This window comes from Melanerpes formicivorus, unplaced genomic scaffold (genome assembly GCF_026170545.1).
Source record: "Melanerpes formicivorus ecotype bairdi unplaced genomic scaffold, bMelFor1.0.p_v2 SCAF_2, whole genome shotgun sequence".
Classification (NCBI taxonomy): domain Eukaryota; kingdom Metazoa; phylum Chordata; class Aves; order Piciformes; family Picidae; genus Melanerpes; species Melanerpes formicivorus.
In genome coordinates, this window is record NW_027142354.1 from 9,941,831 (window position 1) to 9,965,950 (window position 24,120).

General features: G+C 43.9%; 1 protein-coding gene across 2 annotated transcripts in view; it reads right to left on the reverse strand.

Moving 5' to 3' along the window:
* Nucleotides 1–21,921: 21,921 nt before the first annotated feature.
* The window catches only part of IL20RA (interleukin 20 receptor subunit alpha), a 28,231-nt gene continuing 26,032 nt past the window's right edge, over nt 21,922–24,120 (reverse strand). For both annotated transcript variants that reach the window (XM_068150362.1, XM_068150371.1), the window contains one exon: nt 21,922–23,122. In XM_068150362.1, the coding sequence (XP_068006463.1) occupies nt 22,334–23,122 (789 nt within the window). In that variant the 3' untranslated portion in view covers nt 21,922–22,333. The remainder of the gene's footprint in view (nt 23,123–24,120) is intronic.

The window sequence follows — 24,120 nt, forward strand, 5'->3', positions numbered from 1 at the left end:
GCAGCGAACTCAGTATATATATTGCAGAAGGAAAACGTTCCTACTACCTCTGACAATGCTTTTCACTCTGGTAGGAGGAAAAATAATCTGCCTCTGACTGTAAACCCAACTAAGAGAGAGGGAAGTGTGGGGGGTTTCTTCAATGCTGTTTCGTGCTTCAGCAAAACACTTCTGTCTGTGGAGTTACTGATCACTTAGGCTTGGGCATCACTTTCTTTAGAAGATAAATGGAGTGTGAGTGGCAAACAGCTTTTATTAGCTGCTTCTTGTCTAGTTAATGGGAGTTTCACAGATGACCCCAAAAGTGAGCAATCATTTTAAAGAATTTTCCTACTGTGATAAAAGATGTTTAATGCATTTCACTACTAGGAGTCCATGCTATACTTCTGTACTATGAATCTCTCGTGTTTTGCAGGCCCTTTACTAACTGCATTTTGAAGATGGTATTTTCCTGGTAACATAACAAAGAAAGAACAGTTACAGGACTTGGTTAGTCCTTGTTAGCTATGCAAAAGACCCCAAACAATTGGCAACCTTCAAGCTTAGACAAATTGTCATGGACACCAAATGAACACGAGAACTGAAATACTTTGCCAACAGACATCTTCAGATGCACTGCCTTCTTTAGCATTTCCTGTGTCAGCAGGTCCTGATTGGCAGCAAGAGTCTTGGATTCTAATGCTTTGGCGTCCATGCCTGCCCTGAGCTGCCTGCAGGCCTGCGTCCCTCATCAGGGGCAGAGGACTGCAACAGGCAACAAAGAGCCTTGAAACCAGGCACTGCCATTTCCAAAGCCTGCCTCATGCCTTTGAAAAATCTCATTTCCACCTCTGTAAAATGGGTTGTGGCATAAAATGGGTTGGTCTGTTATGGGGATTAGTGTATGAGTTACACTCAACTATTGTTCCTGGGAAGATTATCTAAGGTACAGATTGCCTCAGGAGCAGAGACATCTAAAGTAGCTCTTTTTGACAGCATAGGACTACTTAGACTGATTTACACCCGTGTGAACAGAGCTGCATTGCTCCTGAGCTGCTGCCCCCTCCCACCCCCCGTGCCTGGCTTCCAAAGCCCTGGTGAGGCAGCTCCCTGTGCCCCTGTAATGTTTTATTTTGGCTTTCTTTTTAAACCAGGCTATCTACTGTTCCTGAAAACAGAGAATATTCTGTGGGACCCACAGAAGTAGGTGCCCAGACGTCTGTGACAGTGTACCTACTGTCCTTGTCACAAATGACTGCTTCTACAATGGGGAACAACGTAGCCTTCAGAAGGAAGTGAAAATGAATGTGAGCACCTGATGTAGATGGAGACTGACAGGGTAGCAACTGTCAGAAAGCTGCAAAATGGGGGAAACCAAGTTTGTCTTTCCTGGAGAGTCCCTAGGTGGACCTCTGTTGGGGGCTATATGTGAGAGTGGAAAAAACCCTCAGTGCAGTCAGGCTCCAGGCTGTTTCCCTGTTATTAGAGCTGGAGGGTTTGGGAGTTTGAAGTTTGGAGCTGGAGCTCTCACAGGAGATCTTAGACTCTGTGAGAGGCAGCAGAGGGTACCTTGTCCCTTGGAAAGCAGCAGCATTTCCTTGCCATGGCCAAGCATAACAAAATCTTTTCTTTGGAAGGTGCAGTCACTGCTACATTGTGCAGCAAATACAGTTCCTGGCTTCCTCTATCCCTTCCCAAAGTAATAAGCATGACAAAGGCTTGAAACAGATGAATCATGAAGTAGCTCTTCCACTTAATCTGGTATTTTTCTGTCATATATTGCATCACATCACAGTGCTATGTTCCAGCCTCAAATTTTCCTATAGCCTCTACAGCTTTTCTGATCCTTTGTGTTTGTGTGAAGCCACTTGTGACTTCACAAACAACGTGCCCCTGCAAAACAATAGGCTCCAGCAAACAAACCAACCAAAGCTCTGCACTCTAAAAATAAAATGCCATTTTTAAAGGGCTATAAAAAAACCTGGATTGACTGGATCCAAATGATCTACATGAAAGAGGGCACAATATTCCATTTGTCTGAAACTCCATGTTCTTCTCAAAAGAAGAGAGAACACTCAATAGAAAACTCTTCAGAGGCATAATGCAAATTAGAAAGCCATCAACACAGTTCATACTTGAATGAAACTAATTCACACAGGATGCAGCAGATATGGCATAACCACACCACCAATATTTATATACCACCACAGTATTTCTTTCCTTTGAAGAACAGGTAATGGTAAGGAATACAATATTTTGTAGAATTATTCTCCCCACTCTCTCTCTGTTGCACAGTGTATTAGCTACAAATGATTAAAGCTGGCCTCCTGCTCCTTTGGCTGTTTATCTGAGACCATCAGTGTCTCCATCCATCAGGGATGAAGTCACATAGCAGAAGATTCTGCATCTAAACATAAAAGCATGGTATTTATCTTCAAAGAGGAAACCAATTGAGAAGTCTTGACAGATCTCTTGATTATTTGGGTTTCTCTGAAAAAGGGATTGCTTTTTTATTGCCTGGAGAAGAAGAGGCTCAGGGGTGACCTCATTGCCCTCTATAACTACCTGAAAGGTGGTTGTAGCCAGGAAGGGGTTGGTCTCTTCTCCCAGGCAACCAGCACCAGAACAAGAGGACACAGTCTCAAGCTGCGCCAGGGGAAGTTTAGGCTCGAGATGAGGAGAAAGTTCTTCATCATTGGAATGGGCTGCCTGGGTAGGTAGTGGAGTCACCGTCCCTGGAGGTGTTCAAGAGGAGATTGGATGTGGCACTTGGTGCCATGGTCTAGTCGAGATGTCTGTGGTGACAGGTTGGACTCGATCCTCGAGGTCTCTTCCAACCTTAGTGATACTGTGATACTTAAACACATTTTTAAAATAAAGCAGACTCAAAGCAAAATAGAAATTACTAGCATTAGTCTCTCTGCAGAATTGCTATCAGGTTCACATCCTCATAGTTCCTATGGTGTTCATATCTTCTGAAAATTTGTGAAGCTTGAGCCATTGACTCAAGATAAGACCAGGTTGTTTGCAGTGATCTGAAAGTGTTCCAGGGAGCCTGGGCAGTAATCAGCTTTATGTTCCAGGGCACTTGTCCATACAGGAACAGAGGCCCCACTTTTTAGCAGCTCCATGAGGAGCAAGCATCATCATTCACATTTCACTTTCTTTCTTTCTCTTTTTTTTTATTTTGTTACCCTGATACAGCAGCACAGAAACTAAGAGGACTATACTGTGAATTTATGCCCAAGTCCTAATGCAAGTTGAACACCGCTTCCAGACTTCAGATGCTCTTTCATGGCATTGCTCTAGGTGGAAGCAGTCACTGCAGAAGAGGCATTCCTCTTGTCACTGCAATTAAGGCATTACTGCTTCCCTGGCTTCACAGCCTCACAGTCTGGTACAACAAAGCTGGTGAGGGGTTTGGAGCACAAGCCCTATGTGGATAGGCTGAGGGAGTTGGGGTTGCTTAGCCTGGAGAAGAGGAGGCTCAGGGGAAACCTTATTGCTGTCTACAAGTATCCAAAGGGAGACTGTATCCAGGAGGGGGTTGGTCTCTTCTCCCAGGCAATCAGAACAAGAGGACACAGTCTCAAGCTGTGCCAGTGGAGGTTTAGGCTGGATGTTAGGAAGAGATTCTTCACAGAAAGAGCAATTGGCCATTGGAATGTGCTGCCCAGGGAGGTGGTGGAGTCACCATCACTGGAAGTATTTAAGAAGAGACAGGATGGGGCACTTAGTGCCATGGTTTAGTTGATTAGATGGTGTTGGATGATAGGTTGGACTCAATGATCTCGAAGGTCTCTTCCAACCTGCTTTATTCTATTCTATAGTCTCCTCATTGTAAGAATGTAGGACACACAAGATGACTCTCGGCATCCATTTTTGAGTATGCTTCCTTTCATTTTCAGGACTTGTGCCTGCATGTGACTATGCATGGTCCAGAATTTGCATGAAATATACTAATTATAGACCACAGCCAATCACACATACGTAATATAAAATCTGAGGAACTGGAAGCAAAATTTGACATTGTCTGCACTGTTATTTGGAGTCTTTGATGAAATTTTATTCTGTTCTCAGTATTTTTGATCTCACAGAAAGATAATCATGTTTAGCCTCTCAGGGACTCTGTTAAATCTCTACTCCCTGGTTTATAAACATGGACTTATAACTGCTAAGGATCATTTTTTGTCCAGTCTTGAATATTATTCCCTTCACTAATTTATGAAACTCTTAAAAGTGCTGCTATTGAAAGGTTTTTCCAGAGCTTTAACTCTCCTGTAATGAGAAACTCTGTGATTACATGCTCTGCTATCCATGATTTGGAAACAATGTACAGTTTAGCTTATCTATCCCCCTGGGCCATTTTGGCTACATCTTCCTACTTGCCATGTTCTACATCATCTTCATGAGTAACAGCCGAAACAGAAGTTTGCTACCATCCTTGGATTATGCCTGCTTGTTCAAGTCCTTGTACTCTCTTGAACTATAATGGTGTGTTGTTTTATCTCACATGGTTACCATGGATCCTGCTCTTCCTTGAAACAACTTTTGCTGTGTAATGTCTTTGTCTTCTATAATTCCTATTCCTTTGTTGAAAGAAAAATGGCTGGAGGTACAGAGTGTGTGGAACTGGGGTATTTAAATGGTGACAAAGATAGCTTCAGATCTGAATCTTGGCAGTAGATATACTCCAATTATGTCTGAACCTGACTGCAATCCAGAAATCAATTTTTTTTCCCCTCCTAAGTCTCCCCATGGGCTTTATCTATTTGTCTGTTCTGAAAATGTCTCATACACACTGACAAATGTGATTTCCCTATAAATTATGTGCTGGCTACTGTGTTCTCCTGCAGGACATCCTGAGGAGTTGCCATTTTAGGTAGCATTTACCTTAGTGAATAAACCAGATAATCAGTAGGGAGAGAAGAAACTAGAATAGATGACTCCATACTGCTGACAAGAAAAGACAGAGTTGCTTCCTTTTGTGTTCAAGACAGGTGAGAAGTTTTCCTCCTTGAATTTCTATGTAACCTCAAACATTCCTGATTTGCAGAATATGGATATTGATATGGGTTTGGATCTTCCCTTAGGCAGAGGAGGAACTCATGCTGTGACCCACTTCCTGGGTGAATGATCCAGCCTTCAGCCTTTGAAATGCACTGGTGGTACCATTACCATCTAGTCATCCTGCTAAGAGAAGACTGAGGCCTTCTTGCTTTGAATACCCATTTTCAGAGCTCAGGATACCAAGTGTAGCATCCCAAAAATACAGGACTTGAGTTTCTGATTTATGGAGGGCTCTCTCTCCAGCGCTGATTGCTCTGATGCCTCCAGAGACACCCAGCTGTCCTTATTACTTAAATAACAATGTTAGGCACCAAACTAGAGTTTGGAGAGGGTTCCTGCACTTAATATCGTTATTAGATTCTGGTTTGCTCTCAGTATTTCTTAGGAAATACAAATCTAAGAAATAATGAAAAAAAATAGTGAGAACTCACTGCTACATCTTTGTTATCTGGAAAGAGGAAGATAGTGAGAGCCCTCAAAATGGAGAGGATCCTGGTGGGGAGCTTCTAGAAAGACAGATAAAAAGGGTTTCAATGTGTTCCCTCCTGGGAGCCCTTCTCTCAGACCTATGCACAAACACCGAGGGGGCTTCTCCTAGGCAAGAAGATAAGCTGATAGAGTTGGGATTGTTCAACCTGGAGAAGAAAAGGCTCCAAGGAGACCTTATTGCAGCCTTTCAGTACTTAAAGGTGGCCTATAAGAAAGATGGGGACAATCATTTTAGCAAGGCCTGTTGCAAAAGAACAAGGGATAATAGTTTTAAAGTAAAAGAGGGTAGATTTAGACTAGCTGTAAAGGGTAATTTTTTACAATGACAGTGGTGAAACACTGGAACAGGTTGCCCAGGGAAGTGGCTTCAAAACTCTAACTGATGATTGTCTCACTGAGTACTTCCTCCTGCACTACTAGCACCAGCTTAAAAATGTCAAAAAACTGCAGGAGATTTAGTCTATCCATTTAATCCATCCATTTTGTGATTTTTAACTTCCTATTCTGATTGTGAAGAGGTTTTCTTTCAACAGCCAGCTTCCTTGGGTAGGCTTACCATTGCATGGGGAGACTCAAATATTATTAGTTTCTTTAGCATACAAAGGGTCTAGACACTATCCCTCCATCTGAGAAAGCAAGGGCTTGGGAAAGTAGGGATGTTTCCTCATCTGAGGGTGTTCAAGGACCTGGAGCCAGGCTCTCAGGCTCTGCCTTGGCCTCCCCATTCAGTAGCATGACCTACTTCTGGTAAGCAGCTTCCATGGTTGAGAGAATGAATCAAAGGATTCCCCCTGCAGCTCCTGGTGCTTGTCAGGAGTAACAGTGTGTCTCGGCAGCCCAAACACTCCTGTTCATTTTGGTTTTGCTCCAGCTGAGTAAAACCTGTCTGAGGCAAAAATTTAGTCCCTGAATGTACTGAACTAGGCAGACCAAAGCTGAGAACAGTTTGAGGAACTTTAAAAACAGTTAACATGGAATAATAGAGGCAGAAATAGAATGTGGGAGAAATAATTTGGTTTTCCTCAAGTCTTAGTGAGGTGTGTTCCATTGCCTCAGGATGAAATGCTAAATTCCTGTCCTGGATCTGAACTGCAACAGTTTTCCATCATTAACTGAAGCTGCTAGTCTACATTGGCATTTCTATTGTGCTTGTTGCTAGGAGATTTCTGGGTTTAATAGATAATATTCAGACTACCTAGTTCAGGTGCTTAGTTTAGCTGAATTTCAACTGTGTACACTGTTTGTTTTTGATGTTTCTACACTATTACAAGCACCAGAGAGTGCACTGGATCATGGAGTAATGAGATTACCTTGGTGAGACTGTTAGGACAAGGTTCTTCCCAGCTAACTCAGTGTGGAGTCCCATGTGCTCTCTGTCAGAAGAGACAAAAACAGGTAGTAATCAAATCAGACTGAAAGAAATCTAGCCATCTGCTCTGTGTCATGGTGACCAGAAATTAGGAGATAAGCAAATTTGCAAACCTAGTCTCAATGAGGTTGCTTGCTTTGGTCTTCATTATATATTTCCAGGGAACTCTGATGGCCTCACTACAGCAGATAGCTTTCTGATAAATGCTAACAAAGTTATGAGGAACGGATCTGCCTTCTTACTAATGAAAAATGTAACAGTAAAAAGCTAGGGAAAACAAGCCACAACTGGGCCATCCACTTAATGGATTTTGATCATTGCCATTTGCTGGAATATTTGTCTCCTGATTGATGCAAAGCCTTGAAGATGCATATTTCAACTCTGTCAGGTACTGAAAATGCAAATTTTTAAGGCAGCCAGTAGTAACATGACCTGATCACTGAATAAACTACAGATGATAGGTGGGAATGGTTTTGCATTTACAGGGTGGACTTCAAAGCAGAGTCATTAAGATGACACCTAGCAGTGGGAGATTCTTCACTGATGACTGCCACACAGATGTCAGGAAGTTATATGGCATTAGAGTACTCCAGGCATTCATAGAATCAATAAGGTTGGAAGAGACCTCAAAGACCATCAAGTCCAACTTGTCACCCAAGACCTCATGACTTCCCATAAGGGAAAGAGACTTGTGGATTAGAAACAAAAAATAAAGCAGCTTTAATTCAAATAATAAAATTAAATACATACAAACACACAATCTCAGTATCAAATCCAAGCCACCTGATGGCAATTGTGTCACCATCACCATTGGTGCTATGGGAATACATGGAGGAAGGCCCAGGCTGGACTCAATGGCAGATGTGAGCTGGATTCTGGAATGCATGGATCATGATTGAAAGCACAATGGACAGAGCCCTTGCACACTGGCCATTGAAGAAGAGAACTTTATACCGAGTATGACATCTTTGTAATAGAACACCTTGACAATCAGTTTAGGGTCACCTGTTCTGTCCCCTCCTCCCTGCAGGCACAGCCTCTTACTTATTGCACCTCCAACACAATGCAGAAGATTTAGCAGTGACTTTGGTCTCCATAGAAGCAAGTATAAGCAAGAGTATTTCTGCATACCACTCCTTAATACTAACTATAGATATCAAGCATTATCACTTCTGTAAGCAGAAACTGCCTGTGAAAATGTGCTCTTTACTTCAGAAAGTGCAGTTACTTATGACAGCTGATAGGTAAAGTTAATGGATGGAATTGGTTCCATTCTAGCTCAAACCAGGACATATTACTATTTTCTCATTTCTATCCTACTAAACCACCCTTATCTCAACCCACAAGTTGTAATTTTTCTTTCTGATTCTTTCCCTCATGGAGAGGAGTAAAGAAATGGCTGGTGGAGTTTAGCTGCCTGCCAGATTAAACCACAAAAGTGAGAAGCACTTTGGAGTCTATTTTTCAGCTTCAGAAGGTACCAAGGTACAGATAACGTTCACATGTCTTGAAAAACAATGGAGATTTCCTGTCCTGTGAGATGTAGCCTTCAGAAATGCAGAGTGGCTGCAACTTCTTAGCAGCATCTTTTTCCTGTAAAACTAGAAAGAGAGCACCACCATTTCTGCACCCAGCCCAGAGCCAGGAGTAAGACCCTCAACCAGCCAAGATACCACATAGAGGAGCTCAGCCCCAGTAAGGAGGCCCAGCCAGCACTTGTGAATGATATTGGAGTAGTCATCAATCATTGCCCTAACAACCGGGGGGCCACCAGGCCCCCCGGCCTTTGTTGTCACCACCACCATCACCCAGTGTGCACCACGGGCACTCACCAGTGATGAGAGGAGGATCCCTCAGCCCAGATGGGCTCCCTTTGGGGCTTCTGCCTTTCCTGGTGGGGATTAAAAAGGGGAGTGGGTGGGGAGGGCAATATGGCTCACACCTGGGGTGGGAGGAGACACCAACAGAGCCCAGGTGCTCTGGGATTTGAGGGGAAAAATGGGATGGGTGGGGTGAAAAAGGGGCAGATATGGTGGGAAAGGGGAGGTGGTGGTGGTGAAAGGAGGGGATTTTACAATAACTTCATTTTCCACAAATCTTTCATAATGCACAACTGCAGTTTGTGATTTGCTTTGCCTCCATGCAAAAAGAACAAACCCATCAATACTTCCTAAAATAAAACATAATTGAAGGCCACACCTTGAATATTTGGTTCAGTTTTGGGCCCCTCAATATCCAAGAAGGATATTGTGTTGCTTGAGTGTGTCCAGAGAAGGGCAGCAAAGCTGGTGAAGAGCGAGAAGGGCAGGACTGATGAGGAGCAGCTGAGGGAACTGGGGTTGCTTGGCCTGGAGAGAGGGAGGCTGGGGGGAGACCTCATTGTTCCCTGCAGCTCCCTGGTGGGAGGTTGGAATGAGGTGGGGGGTGGTCACTTCTCTCTAGTATCAGGTGATAGAATGAGAGGAAATGGCCTGGAGTTGTTCCAGGGGAGATTTGGCTTGGAGATTAGGAAAGAGTTCTTTGCTGCAGGAGTGGTCAGGCATAGAGGGAGGCTGACTGGGGAGGTGGTGGAGTCCTCATCCCTGGAGGTGTTCAATAAAGGTGTGGCCATGGCAATTGAGGACATGGTTGAATGGCCATGGAGGTGTTGGGTTGATGGTTGGACTGGATGATCTTGGAGGTCTTTTCCAACCTAAATGATTCTATGATTACAGAACAATATCTTCAGTTCCCATTTTCTATCCTCATTGCATCTTCCATCAAATGTAGGACTGAACCGCCTTTCCTGGGAGGAGGTGGGTTTTCTTTTCCAAATGCTCTAATGCAGGAGTGTCCATGCTCAGTGCAATCACTGAGGACCTCAGGTGCTGACCATGCTACTTTTCAAACTCTCCAGCTCTGGCAGAAGATGGATTTCTCTCTCACTCATTTTCCATGTGATGTTGAGAAAGGAGATGGCAATTCAGAAGTTTTGCTGAGATTTCATCCGAGGTTAACTAGGAAAGGAAAACTGGTGTTAACCTTAACAGACTTGAGGAAACATAGGATGTGTCCTGGGTTCAGTTAGGATAGGCTTACACTTTCCATTTGCCTTTTGTGTTCTTTTTCTTTTCTTTTCCTTCAGAAGAGGCTGGGAGGAGCCTCAGCCAAAGTAGGCAGCTTGGGTGTTCCATACCATCCTGACACCATGCCTACCATGGCTGGGGCAAGCTTGGGTGCCTTGAGCAGGTGACTGTGGCATGGTGTGGGCAGCAGGGCAGGATCAGGCAGACACACCAGGCTGGGCCATTGTATTCAGTGCTGTGTTTTGTATCACTCACTGTATATCTATTTTCTTAGTGTTATTTTTCTCCCTGATTGTTGTTATCTCTTTGTGCTGTTCTACTGAACTGTCCTTACCTCACCACAGGGGGCTTTGCCTTTTTCTCCCAATTTTCCTTCCCATCCTGTCATGGGTGTGGAAGGGGGCAGTTGTATGAGCAGCTTCATGGGGCTTGGCTACTAGCTGGGCCTGAACCACAACAGCATGGCACAAAGAAACAGGGTAAAACATCTACTACTATAACCTCCCACTGCCAGGAGAATGGGAAAATAAACAGTGCATATAGTATTCAAACCTAAGGGCAGCTGCAATGTAATGTTGCACAGTGATTCTCCTCTGGAGGGAACTTGCAGATTGTCTCCTCTGTGCCATTTAAGCTTGGGCCACCTTATTTTTGATAATGGTATTGACACAGTCTTGGAAAACAGGACTATTTTTGACTCTGTGACAATACTCTGCATTTTGACGAAGAAAAGGTTTTGAGAAGCATCCTTGGATGGAACTTGTGTGGATTATAGGAAGTTTTCTATTAAAGATACTGGTGTAAGTGCTGACAAACCTCAGCTTTGTTAGTAGTAAAGGAGCTTACAGACCAGCTCATGATTGGTTCCATAGGCTCAGCAGAGCAGGGGACATTGCTGCAGGTGATGTTTTTTCAGGCCTTTTCTCAGCAATGAAGTCCCCTATTGAGCTGGGGATTGAAAGGAGCAGAAGTCAGGTTTCCTAATCACTATGCCTTTTTCCCCAGAAGAATTTTTGCTTTTAATCCTTACAGAAACAGTTTGAATGCCAGCTTCAGGCAGAGGCTAAATTTGTAGTTATAATTAATTTGGGGTCTTTTGCCAAATGCTTTCATTAGTGCATGTTGAGAATCCTAGCAGGTCAGCACTGGGATGTAGATTCTCCTGTTTCCAGGTAATAAGTTCCTGCTGAAAAGAAGAGGGTGGAAGGCTCCTACCATTGCCCTGGGGCAGGTGCAGCACTTCTCTGCTCATCTCAAACACAATTAAATTTGTGATTCAGCAGAACAGAAAAGGCCTTAAACAGCTTTTACCATTTTCTTTTGCTCTTTGGCAATGCACACCATCTTTACTGCAGCCATCTGCACTGCCTGACATTAATATTGTTGGCTGTCCCTGAACAGTTGCTGACTATCCCTTTCTGACTGATAATTGCTGCCCTACTGTCAGGCAGCTTTTTGGCTATGGCTTAAAAATGTGAGGCCCAGGGTACAGGAAGAAAAGGGAGAATAGTATTGAGCAGCAGAATAGAATGCTACCCATGTCTCTTCACAGTTTAAATGTATGGGGGGGTGTTAAAATTTCTGATTGACCGTGAAAGTACTAGAAGATCATATGAAATTTTGTATTATAGCCTTATGGAAGAATTAAGACATTTGTTTCCATCAGTCTGTGAGATATGCAAGGTCTTAGTTTCATAGTTTCATTCAGGGTTGGAAGGGACCACAAGGATCAGCTAGTTCCAACCCCCCTGCACGGGCAGGGACACCCCACACTAGATCAGGCTGGACAGAGCCTCATCCAGCCTGCTCTTAAACACCCCCAGGGACGGGGCCTCAACCACCTCCCTGGACAACCCATTCCAGGGTCTCACCACTCTCATGGTGAAGAATCTCCTCCTCACATCTAGCCTGAATCTCCCCACCTCTAGCTTCATTCCATTCCCCCTAGTCCTATCACTACCTGATATCCTGAGAAGTCCTTCCCCAGCCTTCCTGTAGGCCCCTTTCAGATACTGGAAGGCCACAATTAGGTCACCTGGGAGCCTTCTCTTCTGCAGACTGAACAGCCCCAACTCCTTCAGTCTGTCCTCATAGGAGAGGTGCTCCAGCCCTCTGATCATCCTCGTGGCCCTTCTCTGGACACGTTCCAGCACCTCCACATCCCTCTTCTAATAGGGGCTCCAGAACTGGACACAGTACTCCGGGTGGGGTCTCACCAGGGCTGAGCAGAGGGGGAGGATCACCTCCCTCGACCTGCTGGCCACACTTCTCCTGATGCAGCCCAGGATCCGATTGGCTTTGCAGGCTGCAAGTGCACACTGAGAGCTCATGTTGAGCTTTTTGTCCACCAGCACCCCCAAGTCTCTCTCCTCAGGGCTACTTTCCAGCCAGTCACTGCCCAGCCTGTATTTGTGCCTGGGATTGCCTCGACCCAGATGCAGGACCCTGCATCTAGCATACCAGGGAAATGCTCACCCCAAGAGTTTTTAAAATGGATATTGTGGTAGTTTAAGGCTGTGCCTAGAAAATTTTCCACAGATCTTGAACAGAAAGTGATAGAATGTAAATAGATTACCACTGGATGCAAAAGGGAAAATAATTATACAGTCTAAATAATGCCATTGGACAGATAGCTAACATAAAGTTAGTTTTGTACACTAACCCTTTATCTTTTCACTTCCTCCACTCTGGCAGATACTAGCTCTGGCTACTGCTGGCTTTGCTGACCTTGGCTGTGTTCTTGGTTGTGGTTAAGTACTAACAGCAACTCTCTGCTCTTTCTCTTGTTCTGTGTACCAGGGGGATGGAAGCTATTGGCAAACCCCTGGTTTTTAGAATAAACCTTTATTTCGAATAAACCAAACCAGGTTGGAAGAGACCTTCAAGATCATCGTGTCCAACCCATCAACCAATCCAACCCACCCAAACAGCTAATCCATGGCACCAAGTACCCCATCAAGTCTCCTCCTGAACCCCTCCAATGACGGCGACTCCACCACCTCTCCAAGGAGGTTTTTGTGTTGCTTATAAATTGTGCATATATGTAAATATTGTATATTTTGTACATATGAATTGCATTTCATACTTCTAGATTGTAGTCTTGCTTGTAAATACAGCTTCATTTGCTTTCAACTCAGCTGGTCTGGCAATTTTATGTTGGGGGGGTAATTTCAACCCACCACAGATGCATAGAATCTGTGGTAACTGCTTAAAGAGTAAAATGCCTCTGTGAGTACACAGGAAAACATAAGCACATTCAATTTAGAAAGAGAATTGGTTTGGGGGGTTTGTGCAAGCTAGTTTAGCAGGGGACAAAAGGAGCACACTGTATTTTTAATTTTAGTGGGAAAACAGAAAACACTTCCTAAATCACACTGCACAAGCTGAGTCCCTGTGATCCTTTTGTAGATGCAATGGTGCTTACATCACAAGGAGCGAGGGGCAGTCTAAGGAACATACATGTATATATGTACAGAAACATTCTAAAACCTGTTAATTTTGCACAGGGAATAATTAAGCAAACTTAAAATCACATAAAAACATTTTCCAACAGTTAGAGTATTGGGAAAGGAAGTTTTATCTTTGAGAGATTGCAGAGCAGAGCTCACTCAGGAGGAGCACTGGGCTAAGTGCAAAGTGGCTATTCAAGGGCTGAAAGACCAGAAGCCTGTAAGCTGTCACGAATAGTGAAAGCCATGACTAAGAAATTTGCACACCAATGCACGGGGCCCCCTCTCAGCCCAGGCAGTGGGGTTTGCAAGCGCAGAACCACTTCCCTCAACCCATGCCTCATCTGAGGCCAAAACCAAAAGGAGTGGTCTAGAAGCAGTTCCACTGACAGCTTAACTGCATAGTGGGATCTTTGTTTGCTGTTTGGGTTGATGCAGCTTGCTGTAAAATAGCATTGGCTAGCAGCACTCATGGACACAAAACAGAAGCAGTTCATTTGATTCTTACCCTGTCCCCAGAAAGATCAGTTGTATCTAACCCACCCCTGACTGATGTTTCTCTATTATATTTCTTCTGTTCTTAAGAACTGCCTGCTCTCCCATAGCTGCCTAATCCACTGGTCTACCTAGAAAGAAAGCAGTGCTACAACCTGAACGAACAAACAGAGATTAGCGCCACATGAAGCTGACTGCACGGCAAGGCTTGCTATCTTGTCAACCCTGGAGAGTAGTTTTCCTAGATCAGCTTGGCTGACTTTTCCCTGGGTGTCAGGTTTGCCAGAGCTCTGATCTTCAAGCTGGTCATCTCTAGGCCCTGCAGATGGTTCATGTACTAAATTTTCACCTTGTAAGTCCACTTTTTAAATGCAAGCCAAACTATATATGTGTGCAGCCCTTCCAACAACTTGGAGTAACTTGCACTACAGTGACATTCTGTTGAGGGGAACTGTGAACTCAGTGGTTACTGCATGGCACAGGGGAAGAGGAATCTGGGCTTTGTCCTCTCCTGCCCTGCACCCCACACTTTCTGTATGATGCTTTTCCAAGCCATTTGAGCCTTTCCATATAATAGTTTGCCTGTCTGTAGAACTGAAATAACAACTCCTCTTTACCTGTATTTAATGACTGTAAAATGCTTGGAGGGCCTAAAATATGACCAGAAGTAAGAATCTGGGCCAAAATTAAAAGACACAAATTATATATTGAAGTGCTAACTTTATCTGCAACAGTTAAAATTACTTAAGTTATCCCATTTCTGTCACACTGAGGGTGTCTGGGTATTTTTTTAGAGTTCCTTGCTCATTACAGTGCAGAGTCCTGAGGACCACTTTCCTCCACTCCTGCAACAACAGGATATTAAGAATTTAGAAACCCCAAGTAATTTTTCTGCCCTGATGCTGGCCCATGCTGCTGCCAGCATGCTGACGTACTTTGGACAGCTGGAAGATGTTTCTTAGTGACAGTTTTTTGGAAGGCAGAACTGACAATGCATGTTTATGGCACAGGCTGCTGCTGCTGCTAAAACCAGTACCTGGGAGAGGTTTTTTGTGACATGAGAATGGTTTCTGGCACTACAGGAGTCGTTGCAGCAATTTTGGAAGCTAGCAGACAGTGTATGCAGAAACTGCTGCCAGAGAAGAGGAACAGTGATAGCTTCCTACTTGGATGAATAATGCCTTGTAAGGCAGAGTGAGATAGAATAGAATAGAATAGAATAGAATAGAATAGAACAGAACAGAATAGAACAGAACAGGTTGGAAGAGACCTTCAAGATCATTGTGTCCAGCCTATCATCCAACACCACCAAACCAACTAAACTATGCAACCAAGCACCCTGTCAAGTCTCCTCCTAAACACCTCCAGCAATGGTGACTCCACCACCTCCCCGGGCAGCCCATTCCAATGGGCAATCACTCTCTCTGTGTAAAACTTCCTCCTGACCTCCAGCCTGAACCTCCCCTGGCACAGCCTGAGACTGTGTCCTCTTGTTCTGGTACTGGCTGCCTGGGAGAAGAGACCAACCTCTGCCTGTCTACAACTCCCCTTCAGGTAGTTGTAGAGAGCAATAAGGTCACCCCTGAGTTTCCTCCAGGCTAAGCAACCCCAGCTCCCTCAGCCTCTCCTCATAGGGCTTGTGTTCCAAATCCCTCAACAACTTTGTTGCCCTTCTCTGGACACACTCCAGATCTAGGAGGCTATCTTGCAAGTGATACAGAATCAGGAGTGTTCCCTTTCTACAGGTTTCTCAGACTGCAGAGACCTTAGTGTTTTAAAGACAAGTGGCAAGCAACATGCACTTAGAGCAGGGAAAGTGTGATTTAAAAACATTGCTGTAGTGCAGGACAGCACTTCCCCATCAGAAAGGATGCAAAAGCAGAGAGCACTGAAGAAGCACTCCTGGAAAGGCATTTTTTCTCAGCAAGCCATGTTTTTTATAGCTATGTGGTGCTAAGGAACAAGTCCTCTTCTTAAAACCTAAATCAGTCCAGGAAAATCTGTCTCACCTAAACTGATTCTAGAAGTTCTAAAGAAAAAAAATGGAAGTGTGTACTTCCAAATTTTTCTTTCTCTATTCCCCCCTCCCCTTTGTAACAGAAAGGGAAAAGACAGTGAGAAATTAAGGAGACCAGCTTAGTGTTATTGACAATGCAAATTACCAAAAATCTTTATGGTTTCTAGATGACACTAAACATGAAAATTACTTCCTACACTTACTGTTATGTGATCCTGGGCTGATGAAGCTTGAAACCTATATGCAAAATCAAAGCAGAAAAATCTTGACTTGTTGCTGTGCTTTCCTTTTATGGAGAAGATAACGGACAATGGGAGACAGCTGAACAGGTTTAAGTCTTTGATGTTGCCAGAGTGAATCATGTCATGCACAGAAACTGCAATTGTTTAAGAATATGGTGCTAGAAATAACTATTTTTTTTTTTAAACTATACTGTGTAGATGAGCCAACATTTCTTATTTAAAGGGGGAAAAAAAGATTAATCAGTTTTTTAACTTGACAGCGTATGAGCATCATTATACCATTCAGCACATTCCAAACAAGAAGTGGCACTCATCTGTTAGCATTATTGTTGAAGAAAGGCACTCTTGCTTGAAAGACCTACAGGCATTGAAGAATTTTTGCAGTAAGTAGTCAATTGTCCTTGTTTTTAAAAGTTTGAGCCATGCTGCTGTTCTATTTTAGGTTTCACTTGCTTCTCGTTTCAGTTGTTTCATGTAGTTTGCACGTTAGACCTTAGAGAAGGCATAACTTAACTCTCTTCTGATAAACTGTAGTAGATTTTGCCAGTCCCAAATTCAGAATTTTATTCCTCTCTAGGGAAGAGCTAAAACATAGGCTTAACTTAAAATTCAGTTTGAAATCAGTAGAAGTAGAGCATGTTTCTATGTGGTCATCTATTGATGATGTAGTTTGAAGTATTTCCTCACACAGGATGTTCTCATATTGTGCGTTTTCTAGACCCTGAGAATGTTTTTCAGAGGGCTTGCTGGATCTATCTCAATACCCATAGGAAAGTCTATGCTATCAATCTATTAACAGTGTAAAGTACTCTTCTCAGAGCCCACCTCTCTTGACCATTGCACTAGTGGTGCATTACACATTATAGGAACATCAGAGATGCTAAATCACTGTTGGCATCTCCAAAATGCACCCACTTGCCTTCTACCCACAGCAAGCCAGCAACTCTTTCTGATCCCACTTTCGCAGAGAACATTCTCAGGTCAGCCCCATACATGTTTCCTTAAGTGGCCCTCTGGCGAGTTGCTGAGTGCCTGTGAAGTCCAGGCAATCCAGATGCTTGCATCCAACGGCTGTGTGATTTGATTTTCCTTCCAACAATTTGATCATTTCCCTGTGTTTCACATTACAAGCTATTCTGCAGCATGTAGTAGGCATTCATCAGGTATTCTTGACCTGGCAAACTTCTTGCACTGGGCAGGCTGCAGTCCTTACCATGCCGGGCATACAGCTCATACTGAATTTCTGCCTACTTTCCATCTGCTCCTTCTTACTGTGCAGTTTTCCCAGTGATGCTGTAAGTCAGACCACAGGTATCCTGCACTCAGTTGCTTGTTTCAGTCTCTCCTTAAGAACCCGGTCACTCTTTTTAAGTTGTAGGCAGCAAAACCACACTTAAGAATTATAGTTCCTTTTGCACAACTCTGTGCCCACACCTAGCTGTGTTTCATCACCATTAGATCTCACTGACAGAGAGGTTTCCTGGTTTTTCAAGCTTGAAAGAGCATTGCCTTAGACTTTTATAGTAGTATTTGCCTTCCATCTTTGATCTTTGTGAGGGTAGGGAGACTCTACAGAGGGACTTGGATAGATTGGATCAATAGGCCAACATTAATGGGATGAGCTTCAGCAAGGTAAAATGCCAGGTCCTGCACTTGGGTCACGACAGCCCCGAGCAATGCTACAGGGGAAGTGTGGCTGGAAAGCTATCTGGCAGAAAGGGACCTGGGGGTGCCAATCGACAAGCAACTGAGTATGAGCAAGCAGTGTGCCCAGGTGGCCAAGAAAGCCAATGACATCCTGGCTCGTATCAGAAATGTTGTGTCCTGCAGGAGTTGGGAAGTGATTGCCCCCTTTTACGTGGCTCTGGTGAGGCCACACCTTGAGTATTGTGTTCAGTCTTGGGCACCTCAGCACAAGAAACAGAGCTGGGAAAGGGCCTGGAGAATAAATCTTGTGAAGAGTGACTGAAGGAGCTGGGGCTGTTCAGTTTGGAGAAGACGAGGCTGAGGAAAGACCTCATTGCTCTCTACAAGTCCTTTCAGGTACTTTCAGAGGCTGGTGCTGGTCTCTTCTCACAGGTAATTAGTGATAGAACAAAAGGGAATGGCCTCAAGCTGTGACTGGGTAGGTTTAGACTGGACATTAGGGAAAAAAAAAATCACAGAAATAGTGGTCAGGCATTAGAATGTGCTGCCCAGGGAGGTGGTGGAGTCACCAACTCTGGATGTGTTTAAAGGTCTTTTGGATGTGGTGCTTGGGGGTATGGTTTAGGGGTGAACTCTGTAGAGTAGGGTTATCAGTTGGACTTGGTGATCCTGAGGGTCTTTTCCAACCTGAATGGTTTCTGTGATTCTGTGATTCATGACTTATTTTGTAAACTGGATGCAGTTTTTTTTTAGTAGTGATCACATTGGCCCTGCAGACAGAAGTGAAGTTCTATTTGAATTGCCATTGTAGTCAAGAAGTGCACATACTTTTGTCCTCAACATACTGCTACTTAGTTCACAGTATCACAGTATCACAGTATAACTAAGGTTGGAAGAGACCTTGAGGATCATCAAGTCCAACCTGTCTCCACAGACCTCATGACTAGACCATGGCACCAAGCGCCAAGTCCAATCTCCTCTTGAACACCTCCAGGGTCGATGACTCCACCACCTCCCTGGGCAGCACATTCCAATGACGAATGACTCGCTCGGTGAAGAACTTTCTCCTCACCTCGAGTCTAAACCTCCCCTGGTGCAGCTTGAGACTGTGCCCCCTTGTTCTGGTGCTGGTTGCCTGGGAGTTCTATTAAACTCCCACATCATTTTCAAAATAATTGATTTTAAGGCCATAAGTAGCCTTGTGTTTGAGTATAGTCTTTGTTTCTAGACATATGACCTTACTTTTGGCTGCATTAAGTCTATCAAATGTGTCTCACCAACTACCAATACATCAGCTCACTGATTGCTTGGCTCTTCCATGCAATTAATAGCTGCCTCTTCTCTGAAATCTTGTAGGTAGAATTACAGTTTTACATAGAAGTATTTTGTTCCTTGCTCACTGTTTGGCTTGCTGGCCATACCATGTACATCTGATCAGCTACATTTGTTTCATGTAATTACAAGATGTTAAGGAAAAAGACTAATAACTTTCAGGATGTTAATAAAAAAAAGACAGCAACAATTTACTGGTATTATACTTGTAGAAACTGGCACCATGTTTTCTGCCTCATCAGTTTCAGAAGCTGACTAGCTAACTCAAAAAATTCTTTTGCATATAAAAGAAAGTCAATTTACTACTTCCCCCCTCTAAGCTTTTTTTTTTTCCCCCTGTGATTATCCTGAGAACACTTTGAAAGTGCATCTTATAAATATGAAGAAGGACTGTTTGCATAATCTGGTATCAGTTCTGAATTTCATGCAAATTCCTATCAAAAAGAAGGCAACACTGAAAGTAACGAAACAAAAATTAACTATTATTCCAAAGAATTAATGTATCATGAAAATCCTTTTGTGACTGCAAGAATCTCAGTATCTTGTACACTGATCACAAGCAGTGTTAACTAAGAAGGTGATGCCTTTTTAAGTATGAGTAGAAGAGAGGAAATAAATGCTATAAATTCTGAGATGCAGAAAAAAAGACCACCATGACCAAAGAATTTAGTAAGGTGAGTCTACAGGTTAGCTCCCAAGTTTTCAAATTCTGATTATCATAGAATCATAGAATCAGTAAGGTTGGAAGAGAACTCAAAGATCATCAAGCCCTACCTGTCACCACAGACCTCATGACTACAAAACCATGGCACCAACTGTCACAACCAATCTCCTCTTGAACACCTCCAGGGACGGTGACTCCACCACCTCCCTGGGCAGCCCATTCCAGTGGCGAACAACTCTCTCGGTGAAGAACTTTCTCCTCACCTCCAGCCTAAACCTCCCCTGGTGCAGTTTGAGACTGTGTCCTCTTGTTCTGGTGCTGGTTGCCTGGGAGAAGAGGCCAACCCCCTCCTGGCTACAACCTCCCTTCAGGTAGTTGTAGAGGGCAATGAGGTCTCCCCTGAGCCTCCTCTTCTCCAGGCTAAACAACCTCCTCAGCCTCTCCTCACAGGGCTTGTGCTCAGGGCCTCTCACCAGCCTTGTTTCCCTTCTCTGGACACGTTCAAGTGTCTCGATGTCCTTCTTAAATTGAGAGGCCCAGAACTGGACACAGTACTCAAGGTGTGGCCTAGCCACTGCAGAGTACAGGGGCACAATGACCTCCCTGCTCCTGCTGGCCACACTATTTCTGATACATGCCAGGATGCCATTGGCCTTCTTGGCCACCTGGGCACACTGCTGGCTCATGTTCAGATGGCTGTCAATCAGTACCCCTACTACATACCTCAAGACATGGAGAAAAAGTGAACTGGTACCAATGGTCCTGGCCATGACATCAGATAAAAAAGGGAAGCCCACATGTATGCTTTCTGGGTCTGCCACAGCAAATGGAAAGTGACTGCAGCAGCAGTGTGTCTGAGCACACTTTTCCATCTGGGCTGGCCACACCAGCTTGCCGATAGAAGTCATCAGAGAGGAACAGACATTTGCAGGACATGAGTCATACAGATGGTGTACTGAGATTGTCTAAGGCTGGGTGAGACATGGTCCATCCAGTAAGATTACAGGCATTTCCCTGAATCCCTTTCTGCCACATTTCCCCCCCAGTTTAAAATATGACTATTGCTTGCTTGCTACTCTCGTATCTGTTGATCTTGGAGGCACACATGCTAGGAGAATTGTTGCTGGCTGTGTATCTGTGCAGCACAGTGGACAGAAAATTATATTTTACCCCCCCAAAATGAAGTGAAATAAAACTGCTCTCACACGTGATTGGAGAGTTGGAATTAATGGAAGAGCTATTACAAAATATCCTAATTCACATTCAGCCTCAGCCCAGTCCTTCAACCTGGGCTTATAACAACCTCTTTAATCCAAAAAACCTTTTCAAAGCCTCCCCCACTTAGGCCAAAACCCCAGGCCTCAATTTCCACCCTCAATACCTCTCTACCCTGCCCATGCCTCTGGGACCAATTGGGGCAGAAGAAATTCAGCTTTGCTCAGGCTGCTCAAGGCTGAAAACCCTCCCCCAAAATAACAAACAAGTCATAAGGTCCATCTGGGAGAGGAGACAGTGAGAGGAAAAGGGCAGAACAAGCAGAAATGCTTCGTTTTATAGAGATGCAGGGCTCATGGGAATGAAGTAACAAAAGATTACACTTTCCGGTATGTATCTTCCAGACTGTCTAGTCCTCCTGAAACACTTCTCTGTGGTTTAAGACATCCTAGTGCCTTAAACACATGACAGAGTATGGAAGGGAATCCTCAACTTGGACAAGTCTTTCAAAAGAAACTTCACTATGTAGAAGAATATTTATAAACAAGAAAAAAAATTAACACTGGAATGCCCTTAACTTCTACAACTTTCAGCTCAAACCATTACAAGTAGCAGGAGTGGGTTGGTCTCTTCTCCCAGGCAACCAGCACCAGAACAAGAGGACACAGTCTCAAGCTGCACCAGGGGAAGTTTAGGCTCGAGGTGAGGAGAAAGTTCTTCACAGAGAGAGTTGTTAGCCGTTGGAATGTGCTGCCCAGGGAGGTGGTGGAGTCGCCATCCCTGGAGGTGTTCAAGAGGGGATTGGATGTGGCACTTGGTGCCGTGGTTTCGTCATGAGGTCTGTGGTGACAGGTTGGACTTGATGATCTTTGAGGTCTCTTCCAACCTTGGTGATTCTGTGTGAGACCTAGAAAAGACTGTGTTGTGTTAAGATATGTGAAACAGCCCAGCAATATATCATATTGTTGCTTTTTATTTGCTAAAAATAACTGCTTTCAAATGTAGAAATTACAATGTGAAAATCCTAACAGCACCCTCTATAAAAATACATATATATACTTTTTAAAGGAAGACAATCTCATAACCAGTATATTTTACCTGAGAGGCTTATCATGGAAGTCAAAATCTCTTATATCACATCTGGAAACTGTTATAAATAACACATCATGAGTAAGCTGTTCAACTGTGATGGCTCCAAAAAGTTTAATACGTTAAGATGTGTTTGCTCCACTGAGTCCATCACTCTCTTTGGCCAAGTAAACAAGATCTAGCATTTCAGAATTTCTTAGAAAATTACTCTTCAGTCTTCCATTTCTACATGCAGCCCCCATTGTTCCTTGAATCGCAGGAAATACATTTCTGGGCCCTCTGATGATTCATCAGACATCTCTTTCTCATACAGTCTGAACAAAATTCCTTCTTTGTCAGGATCATCAACCTTGAATACTCCTTCACACACCTGGTTTTCAACACTGGACAAGGCAGGAATATACAATCTTCCTGTGTTAGGATCCCAATCTACTAATATGGGCTGTTCACCTGATGCATCAACCATCTTCAAATTAAGTTCCTTTATTTTCTGTCCCAAATAAGGGTCTAATGCCCTCATCTCTAGTTGGGGACAATAAGGCTGTGCTGTTTTCATATTAACCAGGTCTGTCCAAGTCATCTGTGGCTCACCTAGTAGTTCTCCGAGGGCAGAGGTATTCTGTTCTAGTTTCTGACTGGGACTGAAGTCTTCAGCCCTTACATCATGTTCATACTCTACAGTTTCTGAATTTTTCTGTTTTAAAGTATTCTTTGTTTCAGGCTGGCCATAAGATGGCCAATTCCCACTTTGGCTGCCTCCTGCTAAAATATCCATTTCGTGGGAAATATCAAGCAAATGTTTTGTTTCCAGCACTTCTTTCGAAGGCAAATCCTCCCCTTGGGTGCCACTGTAAACATTGTAATAGTGGGGACTTCTGCTTTCTGATAGATGTTTGGATTCCTGAGATGGCTTGGCCTCATCCACGTTAATAGTGATGGGGTTGATTTTTTCATGTGGTATGAAAACCATTTCGTTGCATTTGTCAGTGTAGTGCCATACCTGGAAAGCAAAACAATACTTTGAATTTGAGTGAAGGATAATAAAAATACTGTTTTGCTGCTTCTTATGCTGTCATGTATTTTCAAACTATAAGGCCAGGCAAGACCTTATGAAGAGATTACTTCAATAGAGGGAAGAAGGAAGTTCATCATATAAACCTCCAGGAGAGTTAACATGCTCCACTTCTTTAGAATAACCTTTATTTAGAATAAACCAAACCAGGTTGGAAGAGACCTTCAAGATCAGTGTGTCCAACCCATCAACCAATCCAACCCACCCAAACAGCTAACCCATGGCACCAAGTACCCTATCAAGTCTTCTCCTGAACACCTCCAATGATGGCGACTCCACCACCTCCCCGGGCAGCCCATTCCAATGGGCAATCACTCTCTCTGTGTAGAACTTCTTCCTAACATCCAACCTGAACCTCCCCTGGCACAGCCTGAGACTGTGTCCTCTTGTTCTGGTACTGGCTGCCTGGGAGAAGAGACCATCATCCGCCTGTCTACAACCTCCCTTCAGGTAGTTGTAGAGAGCAATAAGGTCACCCCCGAGTCTCCTCTTTTCCAGGCTGAGCAATCCCAGCTCCCTCAGTCTTTCCTCATAGGGCTTGTGTTCCAAACCCCTCACCAACTTTGTTGCTCTTCTCTGGACTCATTCCAGCAAGTCAACATCCTTCCTAAACTGAGGGGCCCAGAACTGGACACAGGACTCGAGGTGTGGCCTAACCAGTGCAGTGTACAGGGGCAGAATGACCTCTCTGCTCCTGTTGGCCACACTGTTTCTGATGCAGGCCAGGATGCCATTGGCCCTCTTGGCTGCCTGGGCACACTGCAGGCTCATGTTCAGCCTGCCATCCCACTCAAAATAAAACTATATTAAGACTAGCTCTAATATGCCTTTTCTCATCTTCTCCATGTCAAAATAATGATTAGAACAATTCTGTCAATTTCTGGGTTTGATTCCATCAATACAAGCTCAAGTGACTGTGGAGAAAA